At 38.0% G+C, this 19,422-nt stretch overlaps 1 protein-coding gene across 3 annotated transcripts in view; it reads left to right on the top strand.

The window, feature by feature from the left end:
* Positions 1-19,013, top strand: part of LOC109102658 (nuclear factor of activated T-cells, cytoplasmic 3-like) — an 82,313-nt gene extending 63,300 nt beyond the window's left edge. For all 3 annotated transcript variants that reach the window (XM_042760290.1, XM_042760291.1, XM_042760292.1), the window contains 2 exons: positions 3,632-4,648; positions 16,298-19,013. In XM_042760290.1, the coding sequence (XP_042616224.1) occupies positions 3,632-4,648; positions 16,298-16,377 (1,097 nt within the window). In that variant the 3' untranslated portion in view covers positions 16,378-19,013. The remainder of the gene's footprint in view (positions 1-3,631; positions 4,649-16,297) is intronic.
* Positions 19,014-19,422: the final 409 nt, after the last annotated feature.

Below are 19,422 nucleotides of genomic sequence, written 5' to 3'. Positions count from 1 at the left end.
CTCATAAAATTTAATATACACTTAAAGATCAAAATCTTGGAAATCAGAAATCATTGTAATATTTAGATTTGTGTGAAAACTTGCTACTTATCATTTTATCAGAAACTTTGATAATTTTTTGTTGGATTCAAGATACTTTTTCCCAGAAAATAAATAATGATTTCTATGGAAAAAAAAAAAACCTTACCCCAACATTATGAACAGTACAGTAGTTTATATAAGTGCATAAAGACAAATAAATATGTGTATATATATATATACTAAGTTCTGTCATGAAACTCTAGATTGTGCAGGCTGGTGGGTCCTTAACTGATGATATTCTTAGCATTAAACTTCACAAGCTCATTGGTTTGTGTTGTATACGCAGCCAAAGAGCTTGCTGCTTTACATTTAATTGGCTGAATAGCATTCGCTTGAGCATTGCAGCACGCTTTCAGATTTCCTCTGAAACCCTCCACCTTCCCCAGCTCCACTTGTATATGGGTTACACTCTGCTATGGGTTATTTTATATGCTATTTGTGCAGCAGCAGTATGTCTTAAATACTCACAGCACCATATCGGCTTATGTATTGGCAGTAGCAAGTTCCTGTTCTTGCTTGTAGCAGCAATAATCTACAAATACAGCAATAACCAACAGCAGCAGCAATTCAGCAGTAGTGTAGCAGATCTGCCAAGACTAAATATTATGTTATTGCATTTTGGAATTTGTGGCGAGTGCAACTTAATATCCATCTTACATCAAGAATTGGGTCTTATTCTGCCTTTACAGCAACCATGTGACTCAATTAAATGCAAAATAGTTTTCTTGCTAACTTCACATAACAGTAACAAGAATGGCACACATGTGGGTTTTCACAGCAGATTCACCCGTTTGATCATGCCAGTGTTCCCCTGCACTGTGCACCAGTGTGGTAAGGGATGAGGTTGTTCCAGTAACAGTTGAACACCTGGTAACCGCTCATGTAAAACACCTTAAAGAATCAATCTGCTTGATTTACATGTGGTTGGAAGCATGAAAATCCAGGGTTTTCAAGAACTAGACCCCTTCAATGTCTTTGTCTTTCTGTTTATCTTGCTCTCGTTAAACGCTCTCATTTGTTTTACATCTCTCATTGGCTTCATCTGTCTTAATAGTCATATTTTGCAGAATTGCTTTGCATTTTGGAAGATTTTCACCTATGATAAGTCTGTTGAATGATGAGGTCAATGATTCACGAGGCTATTATGATTTGTCACACGTTGAGTTGACATGCATTACATCAGCAAATGTTTAGCTCTGCTTTTGAAATTAACATTGAACATCTGATGAAATAGACCAGGATCCAGGGCGTAGTATAAGGCAACATCTAATTATGGCTTAGAGAGTTTCTAATAAATTGTAGTCATGTGTGGTTCTCATAGCAATAAGCTGGTTTGGTATTAATTTCCCAAAGTGAGTCAAAGCGAAAAACAGCGTTGGCGTAATTAAATCACACGTGAGCAACGTTTTTTTTGTGTCTCTGTCTCCGAGTTGCATGCTAGCCTGTAGAAGAGGTTGAGAACAAAAAGAGAGGGAGAGTAAGAGAGCAAGATAGGCCCAGCCTCCCGCCCACCCTCTTCGCTCCACAAAGCACCCACTCAAATTAGGGTTTCCTGTTTTCCACACTAACCCATCGTGCCTCAGCCAATCAGACGACAGCACAGGCAGCCAATATTCTGAACAGGCTACGCTACTGTGGTTGCCATGGCATCGGCCCGCTGAGAAAGTGGCATGTCAGGGGGAAGGGCTGAAGTGCTGTTGTTAGACTAGAGCCAGACTCTTCATGTGTAATGAATAAGCCGGTCTAATGCAATGAGCAGAGATTTTAATCCAAATTCAAATTAAATACAGTGTGAATGCTTTTGAACCTGCGAGGAAGTAGTTTGTAATAAACCTAATTGAATGTCTGAGGCTTCTTTGTTGGTCACAGACATATCCACCAGCTTTGGTCCAAAATGTATCTAGAAATGAATGCTATTAGCTACTTTTATCAACTGAAACTAAACTTTTTTCAAATGCATTGTAGGTACACAGTTAGTAACACCAGACTCAAATGCATTCACACTTTCTCCCACACATGGTCACCACTTGCTCTTCATATCAGTAAACTAAAGTTTTACCACAGTAATGGCCTTGCAGCAGCGTATGTGCTGTGAACTGGATTTTGGTTCCCATTTGGAGCTATGCTGGAGGGCAGACAGCATTCTTAAGTTTCCAAATTCAGCACTGGTTTACATGGCACTCAAGAAGGCAACATATGCTCTCTTAAGAGTCCAGTAAAAATATCCCCCACTCTTGTGGGCCAGGGAAATGGCAGATTGGGAAATGGGTTACTGTACACTGTGTTACTATTACTCATTGTCTATGCGAGAGACGAGAAGAGAAGAGAAGAGAAGAGAAGAGAAGAGAAGAGAAGAGAAGAGAAGAGAAGAGAAGAGAAGAGAAGAGAAGAGAAGAGAAGAGAAGAGAAGAGATTGGTGGAAATATTGACTCAATAAAATATGTGCAAGTTTTATATTGGCATTAATCTTGAATATACTGTATGTTGGTCATGTAATGTTGCTGTCAGTTTTATTGGAGATGGGAAAAGGGATAAAAGTTTATTCGTGCTGTGAATCTATTAAACTTTAAAAGAAATGGCCAAATCAGTATGGTTTATCAGTTTGGTATGCTAATGCCATTATGAGATCTCAATAACTCTCAATATGATAACAGTAGAAGTATAAGCCTATTACTGACATTAGGGCCTTTCGCACTGCAGGAACCTTTTTATAGTACCAGAACTAATTGTGGAACTACCCACTTTAGGGCATTTTTGCACCGCAGGAACTGGGGGCGATTTTAGTACCGGACTGCCTTTTCGAGAACCAAATTAGCTCCTACTCCGGAGCAGGGTCTAACCAGCACAACTGGTACTACCCGTGACGTAGGTAGACATTGATTGGCCAGACGCATTCGAAAACGCTCTCACCCGCCATGATTTAAAGAGCCGTGTAACATACGGTAAACATTGTGTCAACTTATTTTGCAAGTATGATGAACAGCGATAAATATATGGACACTGAAGTGCAGGCACTTGTAGCAGATGTAGCACTGCCAGTTGTCGTTGGAGATTCTTAGTTCTCCTTTCCGTTCTTTCAATCACTTTACGTATCGACATTCCATGTCCATTATTGTGAAACCTGCGAGACACAAAAACACAACTCCGATAGCAGCGTCCTTCATCCTCCTGTGGTTAACATTGTTCTTCTTTATTAACTTTGTTGAACGCCGCGCGTGCACAAATGACATCGCTGTCAACAGGCTTACGTCACGTCCTAGTACACACTGTCGGTGCGAATGCAACCCTTTAAATGATACTGGGAAAAAGTTTGTGCAAAATCGTCCCAGTACTTTAGTACTGTACGTTTAGTTCTGGAACTAAAAGCGGTGCGAAAGGCCATATTACTGAAAAGTACCAAAAATGTGAAACAAGATAATTACTGTTCAGGCTAATTCAGTGACATTTTATAGCTAACGACATTTCAAATGTTAGATTTTCATGTCAAGTTTTCTCTTTGTTCCTTTTTTCATCCATATATTTCTCTCTCTTTCTCTCTCCTCCCTTCCAGTACGGGTCAAGCAGGAACATAGAGATGATCTGGACTCCCCTGCTGTGCCGCCCATGTCCATGCCTCTGGTCCATGCTGCCAGTTTGGTCTGTGCTCAGCCGCTGTCCTCCCCAGAGCACTCCCACCCACCAGACGGCCTTCTGTCCAGCTCGCCACGTGGCCTGGCTGCAGGCCTGCACCCTCTCCAGGCCCCCTGCGCCCCAATGGGCTCCCCAACTCTTCCCCACCTGCCCCACCTTCAGGCTCAAGGACTGAATGCACCTACTGAATGCCAGATGCCCTTCCACCCAGGCCCTGCTGCCACTGCCAGGCCATCTTACCCACCCATACAACACAACATGCCCTTCAACGGCCAACACAGTCTTCCTATGACTGCGGGCTCCCCACAGGCATACGAGCGAATGCCCTTTCAGGCCGACCCGGCTGGGTGTCACTCCCTGAGTTTGGGGATGGTGTACGGCCCGGCTTCTTCAACACCCACCTCTGGAGTGCCTCCGGGGCCTGGCTCCAGCCCCAGCCATGCAGCCTGTACGGGTAGCAACCAGGTCATGGCCCACTCTGCCCCTCACCTTCAATCTCTAGGCTATCACTGCCCCACTCCAGGGCAGGTCCCATCACCCACCCACACGCTCGGACAGCCGGCCCCTCAGCTCCAGCATCCACTGGTTTACCATCCAGCCGGGCAGCGGTCCGCCTCCTGCCCCACACCCTCCAGTGCTCCTGCTCATATGGTGCCATCTCCCCACTCTGGGCCCTCGTCCCCCCAGCTCCATTCCCTCCCCTACCACTCACCCACCTCCCCGTCTCCTACATCCAATAGCCCCCTGGGGCCCATGGCACTCTCTGGACAGCCTTCTCCCCAGGCTAGCAGCCCTGTCTTGGCTGGGTTGTCCCCTTCAGGTCCCTTGGTGCACCCTCTGACCCAACAGGGAGAAAGGCTGAACATCAAACAGGAGCCAGAGGATAGAGAGCCCACATTCCGTACCATCGGCCTGCAAGATATTACGCTTGATGATGGTGAGTCTTTGCACTTTGTTAAACAATGTCTTTTTGTCTTATGACACTTGACAGTGACCACTGCAACTTTCAGCGCAGTGCAGTGTATAGAAATTGTGAGAAAAAGAAAGATCAAAATGAAATCAGGGCAAAGCAATATTGATACAGTTCACCTTAACATTAAAGGTATTTAAAGCTTCTAGAACTTGTTTCTAAAACTTTGTTTTAATATAATATACTAAAATGTTGCATTTGCCATGACATATTCCAAGCTGCATTTGATTTAGCTATGATGACCGAACTTTCATTGCACGTGTCTTTTGTTTTTCCCCCTGGTTATGTAGTACTCCCTAAAATAACTACCTCTTTATTCACTTTATTCATATATGATCCTTTATGGATATTATAGTAATTTAGAGTAATCAGTCTACTGATGTGTGAATAATACATTAAGGGTGAATAAATATGTGTGTGATTTTGTGCAGTAGTAGCAAGGACATTAGAATGTATTAAATAAACAAGGAAATGCTTCATTTACTAATATGAATTTGCACAAGTTGCCTGGGGCATTACAGTGTTTGGCAGGTCCCAGATCTTAAGAGTGTCATGACACAGGGCGAATTCCTTACACCGGTAATCCTTCTTAGTAGAACTATGAGACCTAATGTCAGTGGTGGGGGAGGGAAGCTGAGAGGCTGTGTTTGGAGTTGCATACTACCTTACTACTCTCACTGTTTTTGCATTATGTAGTATGCATAATTAGCATTGAATACTCAAAATAACTACTGCATTTGACAGTTGACTGCAAGAATACACTATAGTATATACAATAGAGCTTGCTTCCATAATGCAGTGAGCTCAGCATGACCTGCTATGAAGCAGATATAACATAAACTGCAATTTTATTAATATACACTACAGTGTCTGTAAAATGTTGAATGTATTTTAAAAGAAGCCAATTCTGCTCACCAAGGCTGCATTTATTTTATTGAAAATACAGCAATACTAATTTTGTGCAGTTTTTTTTTGTAACTGATGCTGATTATAAAATGTCTTTAGTATCAATTTTTATAAAATTTAATGCATCCTTACTGATTAAAAGTATTAATTTCTTTAAAAAAAAATTTTTTTTGAATGCTAGTGTATGTATCCATTTTTAGTTTTGTGAAGTTGTCAAAGAATTACATGCATGTAATGAGGTCATGTGGCAGCATGAACCATACATACTACTAGTTAACATTATTTTTGTGTCTTTAAAAATATACAATATTCAGTGTGCACTGTGCAGCGTACTGTAAGCAGTACACTAGTATTCCATTCCGAACATGGCCAGAGCGGGAGAGCTTGTTTCTCAACTTCTGTGTTTGTGTGGATATTTTTTGCTGATGATGTGTTTATGTGAAAAGCTCAGACAACAGACCGCAATGGATTCCTTAATCACAACTCAGCAATTTATTAAAATTCAAGTGCTTTGTGGGCTGTATCACTCTGAACCTGGTGCATCTATCATAATTTTATTTTTTATTTTTGGATGACTGATGAGAGAGTTCAGGCTGATGCTGTAGTTCATCAGCACAGATACCAGCAATGTCGTCATGTTTTTAAAATATGAATCCTGGACCAGAATTTGCTTTCTGCTTTCTGGAATTCTTCGGTTACATATTCAAATGTGCAGTCAGACAGAGTTAATGAACAGATTGTGTGCGTGTAGTGAAGTATGAGTCCAGAAGGATCCAGCAGCATTTGTCTAAGTAATTAAAACTGCCCTCACTATATGTGGCCATGTGTAAAACACACACATACACAAGATTCACATTCCTAGCCAACCGCATACTATTTCACAGATGTGCACAGGCTAATTCACTGTTTCAAATCATACTGTTTACATGCATACTCGCTCAATATTTCAGAGTAGGCATGCTCACACAAAGTATTCATTGCCTACATGTTGCTCACATATAGCATTAGACATCCTCATGCATTCAGTGTGTGAGATGGAATGGAGTTGAGCATTTTTAAAAGTGAAGTTTTGAACAATTTCACCAGGGACTGTATCCTCCCTAAAGCACACGCTATAAATAGGGTCTGTCATTCTCTGACTGAAACTCTTGAGCACAGAGTTGTTAAGGAGGTCAGAAATGAACTGCAAATAGAACAGAACACAGCTCCAGTCACTGACATAAACCTTCTTTCACGTCAACATACAGCTTTCACTATTATTGAAATGTATGGCATGTTTTGCTAAAACATAACGATTGGCCTATTTAATGAATTAATTGAAAAATTATAAAGACAATTTGGAAAAATACACTGTTATGTATTTATACATAATTATTTACTATATTCCATATAATATTAATATTATGGATTAATATTATAATTGTTTATTGCATTTGAATATAAACTCTACCACTATCACTACTATATGTTACTAAAGTATTACAATTCATTAATTTAAATCATTATCGAATTGATGGGAACTATGTAAAAACAATTTAGAAAAGTCCAAATAAAATTGAAAAAAAAAATCAAATGTCACTTAATTTTTCAATAATCAGGGATGCAAATTTGTCACCTTTTGGCCATTTGGGTCATTTGTGTGATTTGGGTAGATCCGCTGAGTTTTTAAAATTGTTTTGGGGGGATTGTCTTTTTACAGTGCCAGTAGTACTAACTCCATTCTGTACCCACTCAGTCACCCGCTTTCAAACGCTCCTGTGTGTTGTTTGTGTGTGTGTGTGTGTGTGTGTGTGTGTGTGTGTATGTGTATGTGTGCTGGTTTCAAATTAAAAAACCAAAAGCATCTATTTACAACATGTTTTGCAGCGTGGAGTATTGTAGCCAATCATAGGCATCTGTGTTGAAAGCAGTGGCCAATCAGAGGTGTTTACTGGAGGTTAGTCAGAATCCGCTCTGATCTAATTTTTGTTTTCGCAAGTTTATGTAGTTCTACACACTCACAGATCTTCCTATTATAAGAAGACAAAAAAAAAGCATGATGTAAATAAGATATTCATTGTGTAGTTAGTTATTGATTATATCAGGAGTTTTCGTGTGTGTAAGCTCGGACAATTGTGCCATTTGCTCAGTGTCTCTACATACTTCATTTAGTTTGAAGAAAAGTTTAAGAGGACCAAAACGTTCAAGTATACTGTTTCAGGAATGACAAACGCGAGTGTAAAAAATTGCGCGAGTGATGGACAGTGATATGAACGGAACAAACTATCTGATAAGCTAGTCTCAAACCAGAGCTATGCTTTAAGTGATGCAGAGTAAATTCAGAGTAACAAAACTACAGCAGCAACAAGCCTGTGTTGCCTTAAAGTTTAGCAGCTTCTACAGGTAAAGATAACTTAAAGCTCTCCCTTTGATGTGTCCTTTTTAGGCAGTATTTGAAATATGTAGTTTTTAAATTAAATCCAAAATGACAAAATGTTTAATGCATTATTTCATTATAATACCATTTTAACTTTATTTTTTAGTTTACTAGTTAAGTATTTAAATAATTAACCCTACTAGCCTGTTGATGTCTGGGCTTATTTATTTATTCTTAACATTACGACAAATTATTGTTAATCTTAACATTACGACAAATGACATTATTCTTGTGACTTCCTGCACTTGCTATACTTCATAGTCATTTTATAATAAATCCAAAAGCAAGACTTAAAACCTAGGGAGTTGAAATGGAAACCGAGCTAATGAGTGATCCTCTGCTGCCATCTACTGGATATAATGGTAATTTCATGTAATTTTCATCTTAATTCTTTGTTTTCCATTTTTTCCCTGTCTTCTTCATGAATGAAAGTGAACATTTAAAGTGAATTTTGCCAAAGTTAAAAAAAAATAATAAAGGCTTTAAATATTTTAAATGTGTTTAAAAAATGTAGGGTTTTATTTTTATTTTTTGGAGCTCTTCTTTGTCAGCTTTTTTACCCATGATGAGTTTGCATCCCTGAATAATAATTCATAAATGTATAAAAAAAAATTAAATGTATTCATTTATGCATGCATCGTGATTGTTTACTATATTCCATATAGTAAAATCAATATTTATCATATTATTATTATGCTTATTGTTTATTGCTTTTAAATATAAACTTGCTCATTTTTTCTTGCTCTCTTTTCTTTCATGTCTGTTCATAAGAGCCATGAATCACTCGTCATGGTTAACTGTAAGAGCTCTGCAGCTGGCTGAGAGTTTCACTAGATTTAAATGTAAGTTTATGTATCAGTCAGACTTTGCAGTTCTTAATCACACTTTCCTGGCACTTTTATGGCCCCAGATTCTTCAGTTCCATTTGATGAATCACTTTTCAGCAGAATTCAGTGGTTGACAGTGGCAGTGCATTCTGATTTTCTGTGTGAATGCAGATGAATGTTTAGCGTAAAACCTGGTGTTTGTTTACAAATCTTACTGGCTTTCATTTCCAAAACCGTTCTGTTTCAGGTTAAACTGGTTTTAATAGTGCTGACTAGCAGTTTGCAGAAGGCGGGAATCCCACTTGATATTCTGGTCCCATTGTTTTCATTCCAGGTCTGTGTGGATCTGGTGCTGCCACTGGGTGGATTAAAATGTATTTATATAGAAAGCTAATATTGAAGGGCTGAAACTGTTTTGGGATTTCATGGACAAATAAGAATTGTCCGGGCGGTGTGTGTTTGTGTGTGTGAACAGATGGCACAGGTGATGTCAAAGACTCTTTGCAGGTGGTGCTGGGGAGGGGCTACAGACAGACTGACAGATGGAAGACAAAAAAACAGCGAATTGACACAAATGCGCACACTCTCAAACAGAAAGGTCAAAGAAGGACTAGAACATAGAAGATGTAAACCAAAGGTTAAAAGAACGTTGTAATTTGAGTAATCTACTAGTACCATTGCATTTATCTTTCAACATGATATCCGTGATTAAATGTAGACTGCTTATGTGCTGAGTGAGCTGTATGCATGTGTGTGTTGTGTGTGTTAGATGAGCATAAGGAGTTTGGGTGCCATATTTTCCTGATGAGTTTGGACTGGTTCCCTCATGCTGAACAGAAGGAGCAGAGTGTGTCAGTACTTACAGGAGACTTACTCTCTTTCCTCGTCTCATCTCTTCTTTCCACTCTTTTTCATGTCAATTGTGTTTAATTAATGTCCTCCCAGAGGTCTGTGTTTGAGACGTGTATGCAGGCGTGTGCTTGTGCTCCTTTGTTCTCGTGGATGTCTGCGTGCAGCTGCTACCCCGGCGTGAGTGCACTGATCTGGGTTAATAATAGGCAAAGCCTGCTGTCTTCGGGTCTTGTATCCCTGTCATACTGTACACACACACAGTTTCTACTTTGTGTCCTAGAGATTATATCTTGTGTCACTCTGTTTCTATCAAGGGATGATAGTTAATTTTAACATTTGGAATTCACCAAAGTAACAATCACATTTGTCAATAATGTGATAAGTGTTTTCTGTACTACTCCTTATAGCATATATCCTCATTTAACATTTTGCCTTCAACCGTCTGTTTCCCTCTTTCCGTTTGTGGGTACGGAAACTTCAACATGTAACATATTCCAGGTCTGTAGTCTTTAGCCAGTGGTAAATGACTGTGTCAAATTAATAACACAACTCCTCTCATCTCTGAGGGAAAAAGAGAGCGGAAGGGAAAAAACACAGATCTGGGCCCAAAGCTGCTCATTAAATACAATCAGAGAAGTCTTCTTAAACCACTGGAAACCTGGTTTTGTGTCATCTTTCCGTACAATTACGGTGTCAGGAATATAATTTTGAGGTCTTGGCGCAGGCGTGCAGCGGCATTGTGGTCAGTCCAGTTTGCATTGCTGTGGTGTTTGGCGGCGGAGATGTGGCGTGGTGCAAAGATCCTTGGGAATTAATGTGACAAGGGTACACTCTCTGACCAGGAAACTCCAGCTCAGACTTATTTGTTCTCTGGCATGGCATTTTCACCTTATTATTTTGGGTGGTGAGAAAAATTCTCTCTCTCTCTCTCTCTCTCTCTCTCTCTCTCTCTCTCTCCCTCTCTCTCTCTCCGCTCTCTCTCCCTCTCTCCTCCGTCCTCTCCTCTCTCTCTCTCTCTCCCTCTCTCTCTCTCTCTCTATCTCTCTCTCTCTCTCCCTCTCCCTCTCTCTCCCTCTCTCTCTCTCTCTCTCTCTCTCTCTCTCTCTCTCTGTTGAATTTATTTATTATTTTCTTTTCGTTTCTGTACTACTCTGGTTAACTCTTGTTACAGGGTTAGTTTTTCCCAAAAACTCCATGTTATTTATTTCGTTTCCAACATTGTTTAAAATATCTTCTTGTTCCACTGAAGAAGAAAAAGGTAAAGAGAGTAAATGATTACAGCATTTTCATTTTGGGATGAACTATTCTTTAAGATTAAGTTCAGTATTATTGTTTGTTCCTTTTTGTTAAATTGCTTGTGTCCTCATTTGTAGGTTTAAAAGTGTCTGCTAAATGGTTAAATGTAATGCAAATGTGCTGGGTAATTCTATTTTGAATGACTTAATTTGAATTTCCCATAATATTTGTTTTTGGGGAAAATGTATCTGCTGTACATCTTTTATGTTGCTTAATTATTGATTCAGAGTTCCTTTTTGAATCTGGTTATAGAACAAAAAGATTCGAGTGGAGGAGGGAGGCCAGAATAATTGTGCTAAGAATGTGGCTGTGTATGCACTTTGTGGTTTGATCTTGTCTTTTTGTTGTAAAAATGTGCTAATCCATAAGTTTCATTAGGAACATTTTATTTTATTCACCTGGGTAATCTACGGTTTTCATTTTCAAACTCACTTGAGCTCCTTCTAAATAAATAAAAAAATCTACTTGGAAAAATTTCTTCATGGGTCAGACACTTCATAAAACAACAATCGAATATTTTTTTTACGGCACTTGTATTGCTGTTCTGCCACATGGCTACATTGTACTAATTGTTAAAGACAGTGAATAAACATGATTAAGAGGTTGCCGAGGCCTCTGGTCAAAGTATATGTGGATGAATCACTGCCTGACTCTTTAGATGGGGAATCCACAATATGATTCACAGATCAAACTGACTGCTCCCCTTTGCTTTCTCAGCCACTTTTTGTCTATCATTCTTTTTTGCCCTCTTTTTTAGAGTTGTTTTAAAAAGTGAGATTTGCTGTTTAGTTTTCTGTATACCGCTGCCAGGGTTATAACAGGTTGAAGGGAACGTAAATGAAGTAAACAAAGAGATCACCCTCTCATGCCCATGGTCTAAACATGCACTAGATTTCACATTTCACACACAGATCAGGTCATTTAAACATCTGACTTTTTTTTTTTTTCTTTTTCTTTTTTCCTAAATGGAAACGGGTGTTCGCTATCAGTTGTTCTGGCTGATGAGGTCAGTCTTACCTAGTATAATACTTTCCATCATAACACAACACATTCGCTGCTTTCAAAATAGAAAAATGTAGCCTATATATCATCAGGATGTCACCTACAATGGAATCATGTTTCATAGAAAATTGGCACGACATAATAACTTAACTCAATCAATTTTTTCTAACTAAAAGTACAAAAAAAAATGTTTTTTTTGTTTGTTTGTTTGTTTTTTTTGTGATTTTTTTTTTTTTTTTTTTTTTTTTTAATCTATGTTAAGTTAAATATACAACATAAAAATATCCCAGAAAGAGTAACAGGTTAGCTTAAATTCAGATGTCCCTTAGTAAAGCTAGCTAGTGTGGAACCAAATGTTGGTTATGAATGTCTAAAACTATTTCCTGTAAGAAAATCAAATATTTGGCCCAGTAAGCAGTAATGACAGCCCATCTCAACTGATGCCTCCGTTAACGGTCAGCCTGTGCAGTGGCTAGTCCGGTGATTCAGTCTCGGGGCAGCACCATCAAACAATATCATTTACCCCAGCTCAAAGTCTTGCAGTCTGTCAGCTCTCGGGCTCAGACCCTGTATATTATATGTTAATAAGGGATGGCCCCTTCCACTCATCCAAAGAGGATCCCCTGTTTAGAGACTCTACGCTGAGACTCTCTAGCGTTATGCGAAAGAGATCGAGATGAATCATGCTTTCTTACATGTGGGGAAAGACGATGTTGAAACCTCTCAGGTCAGTTGCTGCTATATTGCGATATATTGCACAGTAACTTCCCGTATTTAACTGAGTCAGATGCATCGCTAATATCTACAGAGCTCACGTTTAGATACTCACTCCCTTAATATATTGGTGAGATTAGTAATTTTTTTTTTTTTTTTGTATTTTTTTTTTTTTTTTTTTACAGTTAGCGACTGTAATATGAATAGAACCACTTGTGAGTTTTATACACGCTGAACCCAGAGTTTTGGCTGTCCTGAGGTGAACTTGCAGAGAGTACGCATCGAAACTGCAGCATGTTTTTGTGTGTTTGAATGAATGTGCTACAGTGGGCTTTTGTGTCACACAAAAAAAAAATGGAAAAAGTGAGAAAAGAAAGCTTTTGGTCCAGGAGTAGACAGGAAAAATAACATTTTAAAATACAAAAGTCCTCTTCAAAGTAGAGTAAATACTGTGGCAGACAACATATTAGTCTTTTCAAAAATTCGGCACCCTTAAAAATCTGCCAATACCACAGGCACACCACAGATGCTGATTAAACAGCTGTCTGTACTTATTGACCAACTGTGCTGTGCTAAAAATACTGGCATACATTTTTTTTCATTTGCTGTTTTCTTGTTTTTCTCTTTACTAGATGTTAAAGTGTGCATTTTTAATGCTCCATGCCAGTAGCTGAATCAAACCATTTTTGCTTGTAGCCTTTTTTTTTTCTTTTTTTCATTTATTCTAAAAATATATTTTTTCATTGGTTTATTATTTCACATTTTTGCAAAAGTCTGGTATTTTAATGAATTTATAAATTTTTTACATTTGTTTACTGGAATTTTAAATGTTGTATTTCAAAACAAATAAAGTATTACACACACACACACACACACACACATATATATATATATATATATATATATATATATATATATATATATATATATAGTGTAAGTGTATGTTTATATATGTTTATATATATATATATATATATATATATATATATATATATATATATATATATATATATATATATATATATATATATATATATATATATGTGTTTTAATTCATTTGTTTTGTTATTCAAATGTCAAATAAAATTCCCAATCTTTGAGAGTTGCAAATTGTCATATAAAGTGTGCAGGAGGTGCTTCCATTTACATTTACTCAATATGTTTTGTAAGTTGTATCATTTTCCTACAATGTGTGTGAGGTTGTGCAGTGTGTGCGTGCGTGTGTGTGTGTGTGTGTGTGTGTGTGTGTGTGTGTGTGTGTGTGTGTGTGTGTGTGTGTGTGTGTGTGTGTGTGTGTAACTGTTAGATTGTTTGTGCAGCGTGAGAGGCAGACAGCGCACTGAGTGGGTTTTAAAGCAGAACTCACAATCAGCCCAGAGCAGGTCTGCATGTGTGAAGTGTGTTCATGCAAGAGGAAGAGCCGCCTACGCCAACAGGATGATCTGTGACAGCGGCTGGGCATTTGAAACACACACACACACACACACACACATTCAAACATGCAACTTTTGCACACAAAACCATCACAAATAACATTAACCACATAAGAAATGTACTAAAACAACTCTAAACTTCAAACACACAAAATAACAATCAACACACTGAGGCTAACACAAAATGTACACCAAGCAAGAACAAACATAAACCTAATAAACATAAATAAGAGAAAAAATAGACACTGCACACAAAGAATCAAATTATATAATCTACATTAAACAAGTAACTACAATAACTTATGCAAATATGACACACTTTAATATGACAGCATTGTTAGAGTTCTTGTGACATTTTGATTTTTGTAAACACCAAAGAGCCGTGTATAACCATCACAAACATCAGTAGAGTTACATACACAGTGTGACTCAAGCACTCCACAACTGCTTTAAATATTCATCCTGCTGAGTGAGTATAATAAGAGATGCTCATTAATTAGATTTAGAGTGGATCAGCACAGCCCTTTATATGGTGGTCTGCCACTTTTTGGTAACACTCTCTGCCATATTTCTCATTTAAACATGTATTCTTTTATTTACCTTTAATGCTTTTTTTAGAACGAAGTCCAGCTCTCTGGCTTTTGATGTCTTGTTAACAAATTACTGAATATGACATCATATACATCTACTGATGCTGGTTTAAAAAAAAAAAAGCTTAGCTTTAATCCAGTGTAGAGAATAGAGCGACACATTTGTTCAGTTTGACTGAGCTCACATTTTTTTAGTTCTGTTGGAAAATGTAGTCCATCCCAGTCAGTCGTGTGTTGTCTGGATGAGGAATGCGGGGATTATTAACTCACTTGCAGCAGCAGGTACCTGTCTCAAAAATACCTGGGGCCCCCTTCAACCTGTCCATCAGCTCCTCAGCTTTTCCCTCTGATTTTTCATCACCTTTTATAGATGTGGTTTCTTACTCCGATGACAGGCTTGGAAATCTGGTGATTGAATGTCATGGTGAGTGTGTGTCAAAACCCTCCATCTCTCCAAGGAACAATCATTTTTTTCCACAGAGTGAGGAACCGTCTTTGCCCTAGTTCTCCCTCTCTGTTGCTTTTTTTAATAGGATGAACTTTTGTATTATGGTTGCCGTTGACTGGTTGTGTCATGCCAGCAATATGTGCTATATGCAGTATTGCTGAGAACATCCACTATCAGACTGAGCATGTGGAGAAACAGTCATATTTTCACAGCATTAATCAGAACCCTGCTGGGACGACCTGTTAAAAACAGATTCAGATTCCCGGCCTTCTAAAGTAATTACCACACTTGCTCTGTTGCCTTCCGGGATACAGAACATGTGTTTTAACAAAGGATCAATTTTATGCAGGCCTTTCATAGTGCTTTATAAGCCCAAGCCAACAGGTTAAAGGAAATGTAGTCAAAGGCCATCAAACTCATAATGAACTGGCTTCACCAAAGCCTCGCAGTTAAAGCAGCAGAGGATGCTTTTATAGCCTGTGTTACTTGTGGTCATCTTCATAAGACTGCTGCTGTCAGAATTTACATCTTCGCACTCACAGACGCACAATCACACACTTTGTTTCCCTAAGTTGCTACATATGAAAGTTTATTTTATTTTATTTTATACCCTCTTCTCTCTGTCTTTAATTTCCATCAGCACTCGAAGATGATGTCTGTACAAGACTTTACACAGCTCAACACTGCCCTTCAGTGGTTATATATGAGAACTGATTTTTAAAATGCTCAATATAAAAGTTCACACTAAAGTTTGGGAACAGCAATTTCATATAAATACAGTTCTTCTGAACTTTGTACCTAAGTATCCTGGAAAAAAAAAGTTCCACACAGCTAAAGACGGTAGTCATGGCTGCTGAGAATTCAGCTTTGCCATTACAGGAATTGATTGCAATATACAAATATAATAAATTAAATAATGGTTATTTTACATTGTTTTAATTTTTTATAAAATGACTGATTTTGTGGTGTTTTTGGTCATAGAAATGCAGCCTTAATGGACAGGAGAGACTTTCTTTTTTTAAAAAAGCATTTAAAAGTCTTAACACCCAAAACCTTTTGAACAGTATACCAGTCCTTGAAGTAATATCTTCTCCTAAATAATCTAAATAATGTCTCTTTTTGTGTGTTTCAGTGAATGAGATCATAGGCAGAGACATGTCTCAGGCCCCAGAGGCTCATGGAGGCTCGCCAGCTGCACACAGTCAGTCCTAGCCCACAACACAGTCTTCCCAGGACTCCAGAGCCGGGCAAAGAGATTCCAACCAACGCCAGTGTCTGCCCCAATTGCCCAAAAACAGCCCTTCCTAGTGTGGATCCAGAAGCAATATGAGCGACAATCATTGCTTCCTCTAGATTCACAAACACAGCTTTGGCTGTAAACGCTAACAGCCGGGAGAATTTGGGTTATATACTGTACGCATGGACACAAAATCAGGTGTACTGTATATACACATACACAGGCGTGCTTGAGTGGGAGTAAACTTGGATTTGTGGTGTTCTCCTGGAAAAAAACCTAGAATTCAGGGCTCTCTGACAGCATGATGTATTATTATTTGTAGCTCGCAGATTCACCTCTGGGATTGGCCTGCTATGCAGTGGAGCACCCTCATCCCTGACCGGAATATGCAGCACACGGCAGCAGTTCTACAGTCACTTAAGTGGGATAGTTGAGGGGTGTTCGAAGCGTGATAGATGCCCACGTCACGCCTTCTTACCAGCAAAAACTCCTCCTTTTTCTCTGACAATTCTCCCAGTGCTGCCCCCTAGTGGACGGGGTCTCGGGTGCTGCACAGAGTCTGTAGTAATAATATGCAACATTCCACACGTCTAGTGACCTTTCTGAGCTGTAGATAATCTGTTTAATGATTGGCCCATTTCCTCTTCAGGTTGAACAAATGCCTTACGTGGTAGCTGTGATAGTGAACAGGCTTTCTGCTAACAATATATATATTGTTTTGTTTTGTTTTGTTTTTTTTTTTGAGGAGAAGGACGACGGTTGAAACCAGTGTGTGTATTTTATACTTAGAAAGTAGCTGAGCTTCATCTTTTGTTCTGGAGTGCTGTGGATCGTGTTGAATCTTACATTCACTGTTCTTTGCTTTAAAAGTCAAAAGAATTGTTCTCAGACTCTAAAGATAACATACATGTTTTGTATAGTTGCATGGGAAGATGAACTCGTGACATGACCGTAGACCAAAAGGTCTAGAGATAATGAAGCTTATATATATATATATGGCTTCATGTGCATTGAACTCAAACACAATAATATGTTGACTATGCTGATACTCGCTTTGTGCCTTTGATTAGAGAAACAGTTATGCATAAACAATTGTATTGGACAATTTAAAAAAAGAAAAAAAAACTTAACTATCCAACTATAAATATATATATATATATATATATATATATATATATATAATTATTTTTATTTATTTACTTTTTTTTTAAGGTTGCATTCTGACAATCTACATGTCTTACTATAGAATGTACTATAGAATCCCTGCTGCATTCTGGGGGAAAAAGGTTCAAATCCAAACCAGCTTCCAAACCCCTCAGCCCATCTTAGACAATGATAGTGCTCATTTTTGCTCACAATTGGCTCGCTGTGTGGACAAAAACAGTGGAGTGAGCAGGTTTCCTCTGTACTTCACTCACTGGGACAGACACTGCCAGAGCAGAGACCGTGTGAAGCAAACAAATCTATTGGTTTCTATTGGCTCCATGCCTTAAATTTTGCCTTTCAATTTTCCTATGAAAACTGGCACAATTTGATTAAGACATTTGTTTTTTGTTTTTCTATTCTTTTTCAGTCTTTGAGACATATAGCTGTAACCATGAATGTTAATTATGTTTGAAAAAGACAAAAAAAAAATCTATGCACTATAAACTTGCCTTCAGACTGTAAGATAAAAAATTAAAAAAGGAAAGAAAACCTTGATGCCTCTAGACTAGATGCTGTAAAGATGCTTCTTCGTAGAGTAGTACGCCAGACGAGTTCTGTGTGTCAAGATGTGTCTGTTCATGCACAAAGCAAGCGTCTTAACGGTTTTGTGCATATGCGCTTATGTCAGTTTGTATTCAGTGAATTGTAGAGATTTGTTTTGTATCTTTAAAAACCTCTTTGAATTTGAATGGTGTAAAAGCACACTGATACATTAGGCTATGCAAGGACAGACAATATGATGCTGTGTCATTTTCAAACATACAAATAGCAGGTTTGTTTGTTAGTCTTGCATCTATACAGTAAGTATATATATTTTGTTGTATGTAAAACCCTTACATATAGTGACAGGTGTTTTCAATGCCACTGACTATTTAATTTAAACTATCAAATATACGGTAGGAAAGCCTTAACTTGTGTTAAAATGCAATGTTAGAGAATGTGTGTCATAAGGTTTGGGTTTGATTTAGCTTTAGGGGTTTTTGAGAATCAAGACAAAAAAAAAAGCAAAAAAATAAATAAATAAATAAATATATATATATTATGGATGGGGAGTTCTGGGATGAAGCAGGTTCCCTAGATAAGCACCTATTTTCATTCTCTAGAAACCAAAGATCGAACAATGTGCTCCCATTTTAAATACAGATGACAATGCAAACACCAGAACTCTATTTTTGATACTCTGAAATGGATGTCATTCCTAAAGTTTGGGTAGCTTGAATGGTTTGTAAAATAAAAGTACAGGTTCAGTTGATGTTTACGGAGCCTTGTATTGTCATTTCATGTACATTTTGTATTTAACATTTTGTAATTTCTAAGACTGCAGTGCTTTTTGAAATTATTCAAAGGGAACACCGTGCAGCATAGGCTCTTCTGAGGTAGTGTATCAATAAAAAGAATAAATGCCCAAATGTCTCTCTTTTTGTCAGTTTGTCATTGTGTTCTGGCTTGTGACATGCATCAAGAGTGAAATGTTTAGTGAATGGGCTGCCCCCAGGATAACATCATATAATACATCATATAAACCCTAAGGTACAAAAGCTAAAATGTACATCTTATCCCTAAATAGTTTATATCAGTACCTAAAGGTATACATATTAATACTTTAAAATTACATGCACGTATCTAAAGTGTATATATTAATATTTTTGAAAGGGGACTGTCCCAGTGACAGATTTGTACCTTTTAAAAAAATGTCACATCATGCTGCTGATCACCAGTTTTTTTTTTTTTTTTTTAACTATGAGTAATTATTCCAGGGATACTTCAATTATGAACTATTGATTTGATTCAATGTCATAGAGGAGCAGTTATAG

This window comes from Cyprinus carpio, chromosome A7 (assembly GCF_018340385.1).
Source record: "Cyprinus carpio isolate SPL01 chromosome A7, ASM1834038v1, whole genome shotgun sequence".
Taxonomy (NCBI): domain Eukaryota; kingdom Metazoa; phylum Chordata; class Actinopteri; order Cypriniformes; family Cyprinidae; genus Cyprinus; species Cyprinus carpio.
This window is presented reverse-complemented; position numbering and strand designations above follow the sequence as displayed.